The sequence below is a fragment of the Heteronotia binoei genome, chromosome 11 (genome assembly GCF_032191835.1).
Source record: "Heteronotia binoei isolate CCM8104 ecotype False Entrance Well chromosome 11, APGP_CSIRO_Hbin_v1, whole genome shotgun sequence".
Lineage (NCBI taxonomy): Eukaryota > Metazoa > Chordata > Lepidosauria > Squamata > Gekkonidae > Heteronotia > Heteronotia binoei.
The window spans coordinates 72775809-72788809 of NC_083233.1; the positions used below are offsets into that span (position 1 = coordinate 72775809).

Genomic DNA, 13001 nt, shown 5'->3' on the forward strand with positions numbered 1-13001 from the left:
GAAAAGATCCTGACATGCCTGATTCAGCTTGTAACTCAGAAGGAGGAGGAGGAGGAGGAAGAGGAGGAAAAGAAAAAGAAGAAGACAACATTGGATTTATATTCTGCCCTTCACGCAGAGTCTCAGAGTGGCTCACAATCTCCTTTATCTCCCTCCCCCACAACAGACACCCTGTGAGGTGGGTGGGGCCAAGAGGGCTCTCACAGCAGCTGCCCTTTCAAGGACAACCTCCGCCAAAGCTATGGCTGACCCGAGGCCATTCCAGCAAATGCAAGTGGAGGAGTGGGTAATCAAACCCAGTTCTCCCAGATAAGAGTCCACACGCTTAACTGCTACACCAAACTGGCTCTGCATGCAAGAGAATCTGGAGGGAAAGGGTTAAGAGAATTCTCTGCTTGGCAGTGAGTCCCCCTCATCAGTTTGGTCCTTGCTTGCCTTAGCAGGAACTCCTCTGCATATTAGGCCACACCCCCTGATGTAGTCGGGAGCTTAAAGTAGGCCTTGTACAGAGAGCCCTGTCAGCTCTTGGAGGAGTGGCTACATCAGGGGTGTGTGGCCTGATATGCAAAGGAGTTCCTGCCACACAAAAAAGCCCTATGTATAGGACTTCTCTTCTTCTCTCCCTTACCTTTACTAACCTTATTTTGGAAGTTAATTTGTTCACAGTAAGTAAAATGTACCTGCATGAATATGTCATGCAAGATGTGCTTCTGTTTCTGTAAATAAAATTTCTTTCTCTTGTTACCATTGGAGTCAGATCATCTTTGTAATTAGTTTGAACAGCATTTTCCTCTTAAATGGGAAACGTGGAGAATTGGGGATACTGTGGGAAAAGCTTCCGTGTTTCCATGGCAAATGATTTTTTTTTAACATTTCACCCAATAAAAGGCCCAGTCTTGAAATGGAGAGTTTGTTTCACTTGCTCTCATGATTTTTAATGTTTTGGCACGCCAGAGGCATGAATTGTCGGGAAGGAGGCCAAGTACAATTGGCCTGATGGATTAACCTGGTGGAGAGTCTGGATGTTTTTTCTGTCTTTTTTTTTTTAAATTTCAGTATGCAAATTTGTGTAGAAGTGTATTTGTTGCTGTTGTAAACCACTTCGGGTCCCCACTGGAATGATTAGGGGAGGGACGGTGGCTCAGTGGTAGAGCATCTGCTTGGTAAGCAGAAGGTCCCAGGTTCAATTCCCAGCATCTCCAAAAAAGGGTCCAGGCAAAAAGGTGTGAAAAACCACAGCTGGAGAGCCGCTGCCAGTCTGAGTAGACAATACTGACTTTGATGGACCAAGAGTCTGATTCAGTAGAAGGCGGCTTCATATGTTCATATGTTAACTGGGAAGAGAAGTGGGGCAATACACTAAAGAAATAAAGAAAATGAACTGGGAAGTCTCTGGTGCAAATATCACCTTTGCCACAAACTCACTAGTAAAGGTAAAGGTAGACCCCTGTGCAACCACCAGCCGTTTCTGACTCTGGGGTGATGTTGCTTTCACATTTTTACGGCAGACTTTTACAGGGTGGTTTGCCATTGCCTTCCCCCAAATCATAGGAGGTCCCCAGAGTTGACAGAAATGACCTGTCACGTTGTCTTATTTACAAACTATTTCACTAGAGGATTTTCCCTCCTGAAGTTGTTTTTGTTTTAAGCTGACTCTCAAGATGTGAAGTTTGCTTCTTCTTCTTTTTTTTTGTACATCTGCTCTAGCTATGGGAGGGGGGAAAAAACCATCCTTAAATTTCTAATGCAACCATTCCTTGCTGATCTACTTAAGAAATTCTCCTCCGTCAGCTCTCTTTTTGTCAAAGGTAGAATCTTCCCAGTTATCTGGTAGAGCACACGTTCGCTCACTCTAATTTGAACAGACACAAACATAAATAGAAGTCATTTGACTGCAGATGGAGTATCTATTTCAGGGCATGGTAATTTCTTCTAGTGTGAGGACTTCCCGTGCCATTTCCCAGTGCTGCACACCCTCTATGATTTGAAGGAGACCATCAAAGCGATGGTATTCCTAGTAGTAATATATGGCTGTGAGAGCTGGACCATAAGGAAGGCCAAGCACAGAAGAATAGATGCTTTTGAGCTGTTGTGCTGGAGAAGAATCTTGAGAGTCCCTTGGACTGCAAGAAGATCCAGTCAGTCAGTCCTAAGGGAAATCAACCCAGACTGTTCCCTGGAAGGTCAGATGCTGAAGCTGAAGCTGAAGCTCAAACACTTTGGCCACCAAATGAGAAGGGAGCACTCACTGGAGAAGACCCTGGTGCTGGGAAAGACAGAAGGCAAAAGAAGAAGGGGACGGCAAAAGATGAGATGGCTGGACAGCGTTACTGATGTAACAAACACGAATTTGAGCAGACTTCGGAGGATGGTGGAAGACAGGAGGGCCTGGTATGACTTTGTCCATGGGGTCGCAAAGAGTCCGACTCGACTGTGAGACAGAACAACAACCGATCATAATTTTGGGTGACAGAGAACTTGGAGATACTTCCCCAGTGGGCTTTAGTTTCTGACATCTTAAGCACATTATTTGATTTGAACCCAGGTTTCCCAGAGATCTAGAACACTATTTGGCTATATTCTGTCTGGGATATATACCGAAAAAGCACCTCTGAGCATGTGTCAGGAATGTTCCCCTCACAGCTGGGCATTCACAATGACCACTGTTGTCTGTAAGATCAGGATAAAGGCCACCCAAGTGAGATGGAATTACTTTGAAGCACACTTCATACAAATTCAGCACTGCAAGAATGGACAGCTCCACAATGGATATTAATTCATGGGTTCTAAGAACTAAACTGTACTGACCTTGAAGGCCAAAGATCACCTGATTTCATCAGAACTTGGAATTTCAACAGGGTCGGCCCTGATTAGTATGTGGCTGGGAGACCACCAAGCACATCCAATGGCAAATCCACCTGTGTCCACCTCTTGCCTTGAAAACACTAGAGTCGCCAGAAATTGGTCGTGACTTTACCACCTGCCCTGGCTTAGATGGACCAGGCTAACCCAATCTTGTTGGATCTCAGAAACCTAGCAGGGTTGACTCTGGTTGGTACTTGGATGGAAGACCACCAAGGAAATGCAGAACCTTTGACAGAAGCAGAAGCTAAGCAATGTTGGCCATGGTTAGTACTTGGATAGAAAATCACCAAGGAAGTCCAGGGTTGCTATGTAGAGACCACAACAGCAAACCAACTTTGTTCATGTCTTGAAAGCTCTATTGGGATGGCATACATTGGCTGCAATTTGACAGCACTCTTCACCGCCAAGAGCTGAACTGTATAGGAAAAGTAAAAGTGGCAGCGTCCTTTTTGTAGAGAGCCAGTTTGGTATAGTAGTTAAGTTTACGGATTCTTATCTGGGAGAACCTGGTTTGATTCCCTACTCCTCCACATGCACCTGCTGATGTGACCTTGAGTAGGTCACAAGTTCTCACAGAGCTGTTCTGTTAAAGAGCAATTCTGGGACAGCTCTCTCAGCTCCACCTACCTCACAGGGTGTCTGGTGTAGGAAGGGAAAAGGAATGGAGATTGTAAGCCACTCAGAGACTCCTTCAGGTAGTAAAGATGGGGTATAAATCCAATCTCTCCTCCTCCTCTTGATAGTAGATGGGGGAAATCACATTTTAATAAAGCTGCAGTACTGTGGTCTGACCTCTCTGCTCACGATCTGAGTTCGAATCTGGAGGAAGCTGGATTAAGGCAGCCAGCTCCAGGTTGACTCAACGTTCCATCCTTCCGAGGTTGGTAAAATGAGTATCCAGCTTGCTGGGGGGAAAGTGTAGATGACTGGGGAAGGCAATGGCAAACCACCCTGTAAAAAAGTCTGCCGTGAAAACGTCGTGATGTGACGTCACCCTAGAGTTGAAAACAACTGGTGCTTGCAGAGGGGAGCTTTCCTTTCCTTTTCCGTGTTAAGAAAACCCTTAGTTATGGAAAAGTAGGAAGAGGCGGCATGCCATCCAGGGATGTGAGACTTACAGCCACAAACTGACGACAAGTTCTAGAACATTCCCAACACAGTGCTGAGGAAACTGCCTTCTGAGGATGGCCATTGCCAATCCTCTCATTACTCTGACCTTAGATAGCCTGGATACCAATAGGCTATTCTGATCTCCTCAGCTTTTGGAAAATAAGTAGGGTCATTCCTAGCTAGTTCCGAGTGGAGGACTTCCAAGGAGTACCAGGGGGTTGGCATGGAAGGCAGACAATAAGAAACCACCTCTGAACATCTCTTGCCTTGGAAACCCCACAAGGTCACCGTAAGTCAGCTCTGATTGACAGCATTTTCCGCCACCAAGTTTCTCATTGTGACAGGCTTCTGAGGAACTCTGAGGGTCTCCAGATGATGGCTTGAAGAGCCAGAGCTACCCATAAAAGCAGCTGTAGCTATCCTTGGTTTCCAGCAATGTGAACGGATGCCCGCTGTCATAGATGGAGGCAACGGTTATAAACATAAGTTGATGGATCATATTGGAAACTCCTAGCTTAGCAAGCAGGATCCAGCCTGTTACTCATGCCTTAGTGCCACTGTAAATACATTTTGGTCCACTTCTAAAAGGTTAGAACCATGATTTGGAGGCAGAGCGTTTTTATAGCTCATGAAGGCGGGCGTAAATCTAGACGCAAAGGAACGACGGGGGCTGTCACCGGCAGAGCCATCAGCAAACCAACTTAGAACGGAGCCCGCTGGCAGATCAAGGAAGAATATATTTTACACGCTGAACTCCGGTGCCTTTCATTGCTGGTGGAAGTGCTACAGGCTTTATTTATTGACTAAGTACTTTATATCTGTGGTCAGCAGCTCCTCGAGTCAGAGATGCTGTTTGGGAAAAGCAGGGGCAGAGCCAAGGATCTAGCTTCCATCAGCTGCAAAGTCTGCTCAGGAAGTTATCTGGAGGAAGAAAAAGAATTTCCCAGCTCTTCGGAGGGAGATGTGTGGGATTCAGCAGCATCCCAGCATGCTCTGCACGTTGGCATCAGCTTTTCGAGAGCCTTTTGGGTACATCGGTGCATGAATGGAAACATAGAATAAATAAAATAAAGAGGAAGCTTTTAAATGAATGCATACAAAATTGTCTACTCAGACTGGACTGCCAGCGGCTCTCCAGGGTCTCAAGCTGAGGTTTTTCACACCTATTTGCCTGGACCTTTTTAGATGGAGATGTCGGAGATTAAACCTGGGACCTCCTGCTTACCAAGCAGATGCTCCACCACTGAGCCACCATCCCTCTTTTTCTTTCTTTTTCGGTCCTGAGCAGTTTCAGAAGAATGGAATGTATTTTATTTATTTATCTACACACAAACATATACATGCATATATGTCTATACTGTAGTATACAAAGACTGTGTGTGTTCAGCACTATCAGACCCCCCCCCCCAGTTATCCCTCCCCATATAGACCTATTGTTCTAATCCAAAATGGATGAGCTGAATTTTGTATGCATTCATTTAAAAGCTTACTCTTTGTTTTATTTATTTTATGTGTCGATTTATTGTTTTATGTTGCCTTTCCAAAATGATCCACAAGGGGGCTTTGGTTGATGATAATGCAAAAACATACTTGCAAAGTACAACCCCCCCCCACACATCCCAACATACAGTCAAAATGCATGAAGAGCCTAATCCACAATGGCACCGTAAACAAAAAGGACCATGGGTTTCGCTCTGTGATCTGACCCCTAAAACTCAGCACAGAACCAAAGTTCTACAGCAAGTGCCACCACTAAAAAGGTCCTGCCATTTCTGTTCACCCATCAGAGGCATTTAGAGCAGAACCTTCACCATCGGTCTGAGTGATCAGGCAGGTTCATATGGGAGGGGAAAACAAAAGGCTTCCTTTCCTCCAGCGCATGATGCATTTTGGACACAGACCCTGGACCAAGTGGGACTGGGAACAGGCCCATATGGATCTGCATGGAACCCCTTCAAAACCTCTAGTCCTACTTCTGCCTTTGGCTACAAAGAAGGCAGTTCCCATTATCCCCAGCTTCATGTCAGTTCCCAGAGAGATCTCCATTCATGCTCCGATGTACCCAAGAGGCTCTCAAAAAGCTGATGCCAATGTGCAGAGCATGCTGGGATGCTGCTGAATCCCACACATCTCCCTCCAAAGATCTGGGAAATTATTCTTCTTCCTCCAGATCATCCCAGAGTGGCAATGGGCATTACCCTGAGTATATAAGAAAAGGCCATGAGGGCTGGGCATATAAGGCTAAGAAAAGGAGATTAATAACCACAGCATAATAGGGGTATAGCAAACCCAAAGGTACCCAAGCCCATTGGGGATTCACGTTTTCTAATGAGAGCTCATTGACTCCGTGGTCAAGAATTTGGCTCAGTTCAGGTGCAACACCGGTGGGCACCCTTGAGACTTACTTTGACAACATCCTCAGCAGAGGACTTGCATTCGACAGACTCGGAAATGTCCGTCACGGCACTGTTCTCTTCGATGGAGACCACCTTGACAGGAATGGCGACAGTCTTCCCTGTGAGGATTGCTGTGTTTAGGATCTCTGTATCCTGTAAAGTGACCAAAAGGGAAACAAAACAGAGAGAAAGAGATGACGACATTTTAAGAAAACCCTAGAGATTATTCACAAGCCCGTGCCAGAGCTCCCTTTCCCCAAATATTAGAACTTCAAGGCATCCGATGAAGCTGATGGGCAGTAGGTTCAGGGCAGACAAAAGGAAATATCACTTTACACAGAGACTGAATAACATGTGGGGTTTCCTGCTGGAGAATTGTTGGAACTCTCTGTCTGGGGCAGTGATGCTCTGCATTCTTGGTGTTGGGGGGGGGGCAACAGTGGGAGGGCTTCTAGTGTATTGGCCCCACTGATGGACCTATTGATGGCACTTAGGTTTTTTGGTCACTGTGTGACACAGAGTGTTGGACTGGATGGGCCATTGGTCTGATCCAACATAGCTTCTCTTATGTTCTTATGTGACACAGAGTGTTGGACTGGATGGGCCATTGGTCTGATCCAACATGGCTTCTCTTATGTTCTTATGTTCTCTTAGGATGTAGCGATGGCCAGAAGAATAAAGAGCTTCAAAAGGGGATTAGATAGATTCATGAAGGGTAAGTCTGTCAATGGTTATAAGCCATAGTGACTAAGGGGAACCTCCACATTTAGAAGCACTAAGCCTCTGACTCTCAGAGCCAGGAGGCAGCATCAGGGGAAGGCCTCAGCCTCTATGCCCTGTTGTTGGACCTCCAGAGGAACTAGCTGACCACTGTGTAAGACAGGGTGCTGGACTAGATGAACCACTGGTCTGATCCACCATGGCTGTTCTTACATTTCTATCAGAACTCTTCCACTTCTGAGAACTCAGCACAATGATGTCTATTCAGAAACAACCTGTTTGCATCGCCACTGGACACTAGGGCTGCCAAGTCCCCCATGGCCTCTGGCGGGGGACTGTTTTTGCGCACACGAAGCATGCATAGTGCGATGACATCACCCACAAGTGATGTCATCATGCCGGTGACATCGCGCACTGGCCACTCTAGGCATTCCCAGGAAAACTCTATGGTTTTCCTGGATGCTCTAGCATTTTGGGAGGTAAAAACTCTATGGTACCTATTGTACCATAGAGTTTTCTCTCCCAAAATGCTAGCGTGTCCGGGGAAAACCAAAGAGTTTCCCCGGAAAAGCCTAGAGTGGCTGGCGCACAACATTGCCAGCGTGATGTCACTCACGGGTGACATCATCGTGCCAGCGACGTCGGGAGAGATTCCCCCCGCCAGCCCAATGTGGGCAGGTGAGTTGGGAACCTCCCAGGTGGGAGAAGTCCCTCCCGGCCTGGGGGCTTGGCAGCCCTACGGGACACACTTCCTACTATCAAGTTCCCCATATTTATATTTCCCAATCCCTGCTCACATTTGTCTTTAAGGGTCCGTTTGTTTTATGGTTGTCCTTTTGAAATGAAAGATCTTGAAAAAAATGGATCTCATAAATGTTCTACGAGGCATTGGGAAGCCTGGTGAAAAAGTAGGACGAAGATCGGATCAGTAAATCAATACTCATCCAACAGTGATATCAATCATATTCTAACTCTCTCAGCAACTTGTACGTTTATCTCCCTCCCCGACCCGCAGCCGTAGCCACGTTCAAAGGGAGTGACTGTCACAGCCATAAGGTGGATATTCTTCTTGTACAACCAAATTCACCCCGCTTTTCTGCCCAAATACTCTCCCATGAAGCTTAGGACCACCTCGAAGCAAGATAAATCAGGCAATTAACATAAGAGCTATCAACACATTGCATCGCATTAAAAAAAAAATTCAAATAAAAACACCCAGCAGCAATTTCTAAAACACATTTTGCAACAAAAATTTATTTCTTCAACGTAAGTCTGCCTTTCTTTCAGAAGTCTGGGACTCAAGGAGGGGGGAAAAAATCTACAATTCAGAACAAAAAAAGCCTTCTAACAAAGTCAGCACAATAACATCCAAGAGCGCAGTTGCTTTTAAAGTTACTGTTATAGCCCTTTCTTACGACACCACAGAAGTCCTTCCAAAAAGTTCCCAAGTTATAATTAAATGCTGTCATGTTGTTACTGCCTCATCGCACCCCCTCTGGAGGTTTTCAAGGCAAGAGATCAGCAGAAGTGGCTTGCCATTGCCTTCTTTGGAGCCAGTTTGGTGTAGTGGTTAAATGTGCGGACTCCTATCTGGGAGAACCGGGTTTGATTCCCCACTCCTCCACTTGCACCTGCTGGAATGGCCTTGGGTCAGCCATAGCTCTCGCAGAGTTGTCCTTGAAAGGGCAGCTTCTGGGAGAGCCCTCTCTGCCTCACCCACCTCACAGGGTGTATCTGTTGTGGGGGGAGAAGATACAGGAGATTGTAAGCCGCTCCGAGTCTCTGCTTTAGAGAGAAGGGCGGGATATAAATCCAATATCATCCATCATCATCCATTCATCCATCATCCATCTGTCCATCATCCACCCATCCATCATTCATCCATCATCCAACCATCCATCATTCATCCATCATCCATCCATCCATCATCCACCCATCCATCCATCATTCATCATCCATCCATCATCCTCATCATCCTCTTCTTCTGCATAGCAACACTCAGTGCTTTTTTTGAGCCGGAACGCACAGGAATGCCGTTCCAGCTGGTTTGGAGTCAGGGGATGTGACCTAATATGCAAATGAATTCCTGCTGGGCTTTTCCTACAAAAAAGCCCCATGTGAATCAATGGTGATGTCAGGGGGTGTGGCCTAACATTCAAATGAGTTCATGATGGGGTTTTTTCTACTAAAAAAAGGCCCTGGTGACAGTGTTGTTCCCATCCCATGGCTGACCTTGCATAACTTCCAAGATCTCATGAGCTTGAGTAATCTGGACTATTCAAGCGGCTTCCTAAACTATAGCCTCTTCTAAAAGCCATCAAGGAGGAGCTCTTTTTAGCAAGAGCAAATTGTTGTGTGTGAATATGACACATTTTAATCCAAAAATAACAATGTAACATACAGGTAATACCTGTTCATTCTCTTAAACGTTCTCTTGAATGGTTAGCCACGATTATACATATCTATGGTGCTTTGCATGGTATTTTTCCATGCGGGCTTCTTTCCGTGTAGACATTTTTCCATGTGGGTTTTTTTCCTGTGAGCATTTATGACTTGTTTTTTTCCTGTGAGCTTTTCCCCTGTGAGCTTTTTTCCTGCGGGCTTTTTTCTTGTGGGCTTTTTTCCGGTTGTCCTGTGCCCCCAAGAGAGCATTCCATAGTCCTGACATCACCGCCAAGTTCCCAACCTACAACCCCACTCAGCAGATCTCCAATACAACAACACAAAAAGTAGGACCTCCAGTCTGCACCACAACAACACAGCAACCGGGATATAACAGGCAGGTTCTTGTAGGACAAGGTGATCCTACAAGAATCTCAGTCTCAGACTAGATCCAGGTGGGCAGCGGTGTTGGTCTCCAAGTGTTACTCATTACTGGGCCCAAATTCCACACTAAAGTAGACCTGGAAATGAGCTTGTAATCCATGATGGTTTGAGAAGCCATGCAATATGATCCCAGACAGGGCTTTTATTTAACTGCAGGAACTCCTTTGCATATTAGGCCATGCACCCCCTGATATAGCCAATCCTCCAAGAGAAGAAGAAGCTTTATATCCCACTCTGAATCTCAGAGTGGTCACAATCTCCTTTACCTTCCTCCCCCACAACAGACACCCTGTGAGGTGGGTGAGGCTTAGAGAGCTCTTACAACAGCTGCCCTTTCAAGAACAGCTCTGCAAGAACTATGGCTGTCCCAAGGCCATTCCAGCAGTTGCATGTGGAAGAGTGGAGAATCAAACCCAGTTCTCCCAGATAAGAGTCTGTGCACTTAACCACTACACCAAATTGGGTCTCAGGGCTTACAGGGCTCTTAGTACAGGGCCTACTGTAAGCTCTTGGAGGATTGGCTACATTGGGGTGTGTGGCCTAATATGCAAAGGAGTTCCTGCTACAAAAAAAAGCCCTGAGAGATAATGACTGGGCGCATTCAGCCATGGCTGTGTGTTACCCACTGCTGACTTCTTTATGCTCCACTTGTGCCCCTTCACTCATTCACCCACCACGGAATTCTGCAGCCCGCATCCCCTTCCTCACTTCCTCTCCTCCGACTGAGATGTTCATTTGTCATGAGGCAGGTGGAAATGGGGGAGGCTCAGTTTGGCAACTGGCAAGCCAAGGCGCATTCATCAGGGAGCTGACAGCCCCCAATTTGTCTCCTCTGGTCGCAGTGACAGATTGACTAAGCTACGAGCCTTCGCTGTGAGCCGTACAAGAGTTTTGCAGTGCAAAACAGCACAGGGAGTACCAGCAAAGGAAGCCCCAACCTCGAGCGGCCCTGCCAGGAGAGCTTTGATTTCAGTGATGCGTCGATTGGTTTTTCAAGGGTTATCATCGTTACATTCCTGGTTTTTTGCAACAACTTCAAGGCTCTCCGGAAGCACCTTTCAACTTCCAACTTTTAAAAAATGACTGGAATGTTCTGCAAAGGCTCGAAGGAAGATCAAAAGCAGGGTGGGTTTTTTTTTAAGGGGGGTTTACACAGCTCCAAACAAAAGTCCAGCTGTTTCAGTTTTTCATTTACAATTCATTCAAAGTCATACTTGAAGATCGGTCCCTTCCTCTTTAGAGGCTGGGCTTCCACTTTCATCTTTTCCATTCGTGGAGGCAAAAAAATATATAACTTGACAGTCAAGGTAACTGGGTTTCCAGCAAAAGCCATGGTGACTGTTCAGAGTACTAGGAAGGCTATGTTAAGAATCAGTGTAGACTAGTATAATAATATACCGAGTTCGGTACAAGGTGCTGGTTATTACCTTTAAAGCCCTATATGGCCTAGGACCTGCTTACCTAGGCTTCCCAACCCCCGCGCCCTGGCGGGGGACCCCTGAAATTGCGTCCTCCTCCCCCGCTCTCAAAAAATTTGGGGGCGGGGGGGGAGAGAACATACCTTTAGGCACCATGTTGTAAAACTTCTGATCCGTTTTAAAATGTGTCCCTTTAAGGCTGCACAGGAAACAGGAAGGGCTTCATGGGAAAGTAACAGTTTCCATGGAGAACGGCCCCTCCCTTTCTTTTCCTGTGCTGCCTTGCTTTTGTTTTCCCAGCAAGCACATTCTGCTGAAAGAAGACCAAGTACGGTAAGTGTTTGTGTGTGTGTGAGAGAGAGGGAGGGGGCAGGGAAGGGGGATTCCCTGGTATGGAGGCCCTCCCCCCCTTTAGAAAGTGTTTGGGGGGGAGGGAAATGTCTACTAGGCACTCTATTATTCCCTATGGAGAACGATTCCCATAGGGAATAATAGGGAATTGATCCCTGGGTATTGGGGGCTCTGGGGGGGCTATTTTTTGAGGTAGAGGCACCAGATTTTTAGTATAGCATCTAGTGCCTCTCCCCAAAATACCCCCCAAGGTTCAAAATGATTGGCCAGAGGGTCCAATCCTATGAGCCCCAAAAGATGGTGCCCCTATCCTTAATTATTTCCTATGGAAGAAAGGCATTTAAAAAGGCGTGCTATCCCTTTATATGTGATGGCCAGAACTCCCTTGGAGTTCAATTATGCTTGTCACATCCTTGTTCCTGGCTCCACCCCCAATGTCTCCTGGATCCGCCCCCAAAGTCCCCAGATTTTTCTTTAATTGGACTTGGCAACCCTATGCTTACCTTAGGGACCGTCTCTCCCCATATGTTCCCCAGAGAGTACTCAGATCGGGTTCTCAGAATCTCCTTACAATCCCCGGGCCAAAGGAGGCCCGTCTGAAGTCAACTAGGGACAGGGCTTTTTCGTTTACAGCCCCCTGCTGGTGGAACCAGCTGCCGGAAGAGGTGAGGGCCCTGCAGAACCTTGGGCAATTCTGCAGGGCCCGTAAGACAGTCCTCTTCCGGTTGGCATACAACTGGCCGGCATCTGAACATTTGAATTTTAAGGAAGACTGCAGGATAGCGCGCTGACGAATTGTGTTTATTTTATTGTGTAAATTATTAATGTGTTTTAATTTTTGATTTTATTGTTAGAATTTTGTGTTGTGAGCCGCCCTGAGCCCGCTTCGGTGGGGTAGCGCGGGATATAAATCGAAATAAATAAATAAAACAGTAACTAAATTTTTGGATCTGGACACAATTTTGAGCCTCGCTCAGGCACAAAGTTTGATAGGTGACCATGGGTCAGTCATTCTATTTCTGCCTAACCTGCCTCACAAGTCTGCTGTGAAACTACACATTAGGAGGAACAAACATATTGGATTACCAATCGGTACGGTTGTTATCCTGCTCGTCCCAGCAATTGTGGGGGCTGAGTATTCGCTAGCTGCCAATTGTGAAGGGAATGTGATTGTGTGTGCTTGATTACATGCCTTCTCAATGGTTGCCACCCCCGCCTCTAAATTAAAAGCACAACGTTGAAAGGAGACTTACTACTTTGATGTCTCCATGTGCCTTATAGTGACGGTTTAACTCACTGCGTGTTAATCAGGGCC

General features: G+C 46.3%; 1 protein-coding gene across 1 annotated transcript in view; it reads right to left on the minus strand.

Moving 5' to 3' along the window:
* TMEM132C (transmembrane protein 132C) overlaps positions 1 to 13001 on the minus strand; it is a 393879-nt gene that overhangs the window by 35116 nt on the left and 345762 nt on the right. The window contains exon 5 of the mRNA XM_060249642.1: positions 6381 to 6524. Within this exon, the coding sequence (XP_060105625.1) occupies positions 6381 to 6524 (144 nt within the window). The remainder of the gene's footprint in view (positions 1 to 6380; positions 6525 to 13001) is intronic.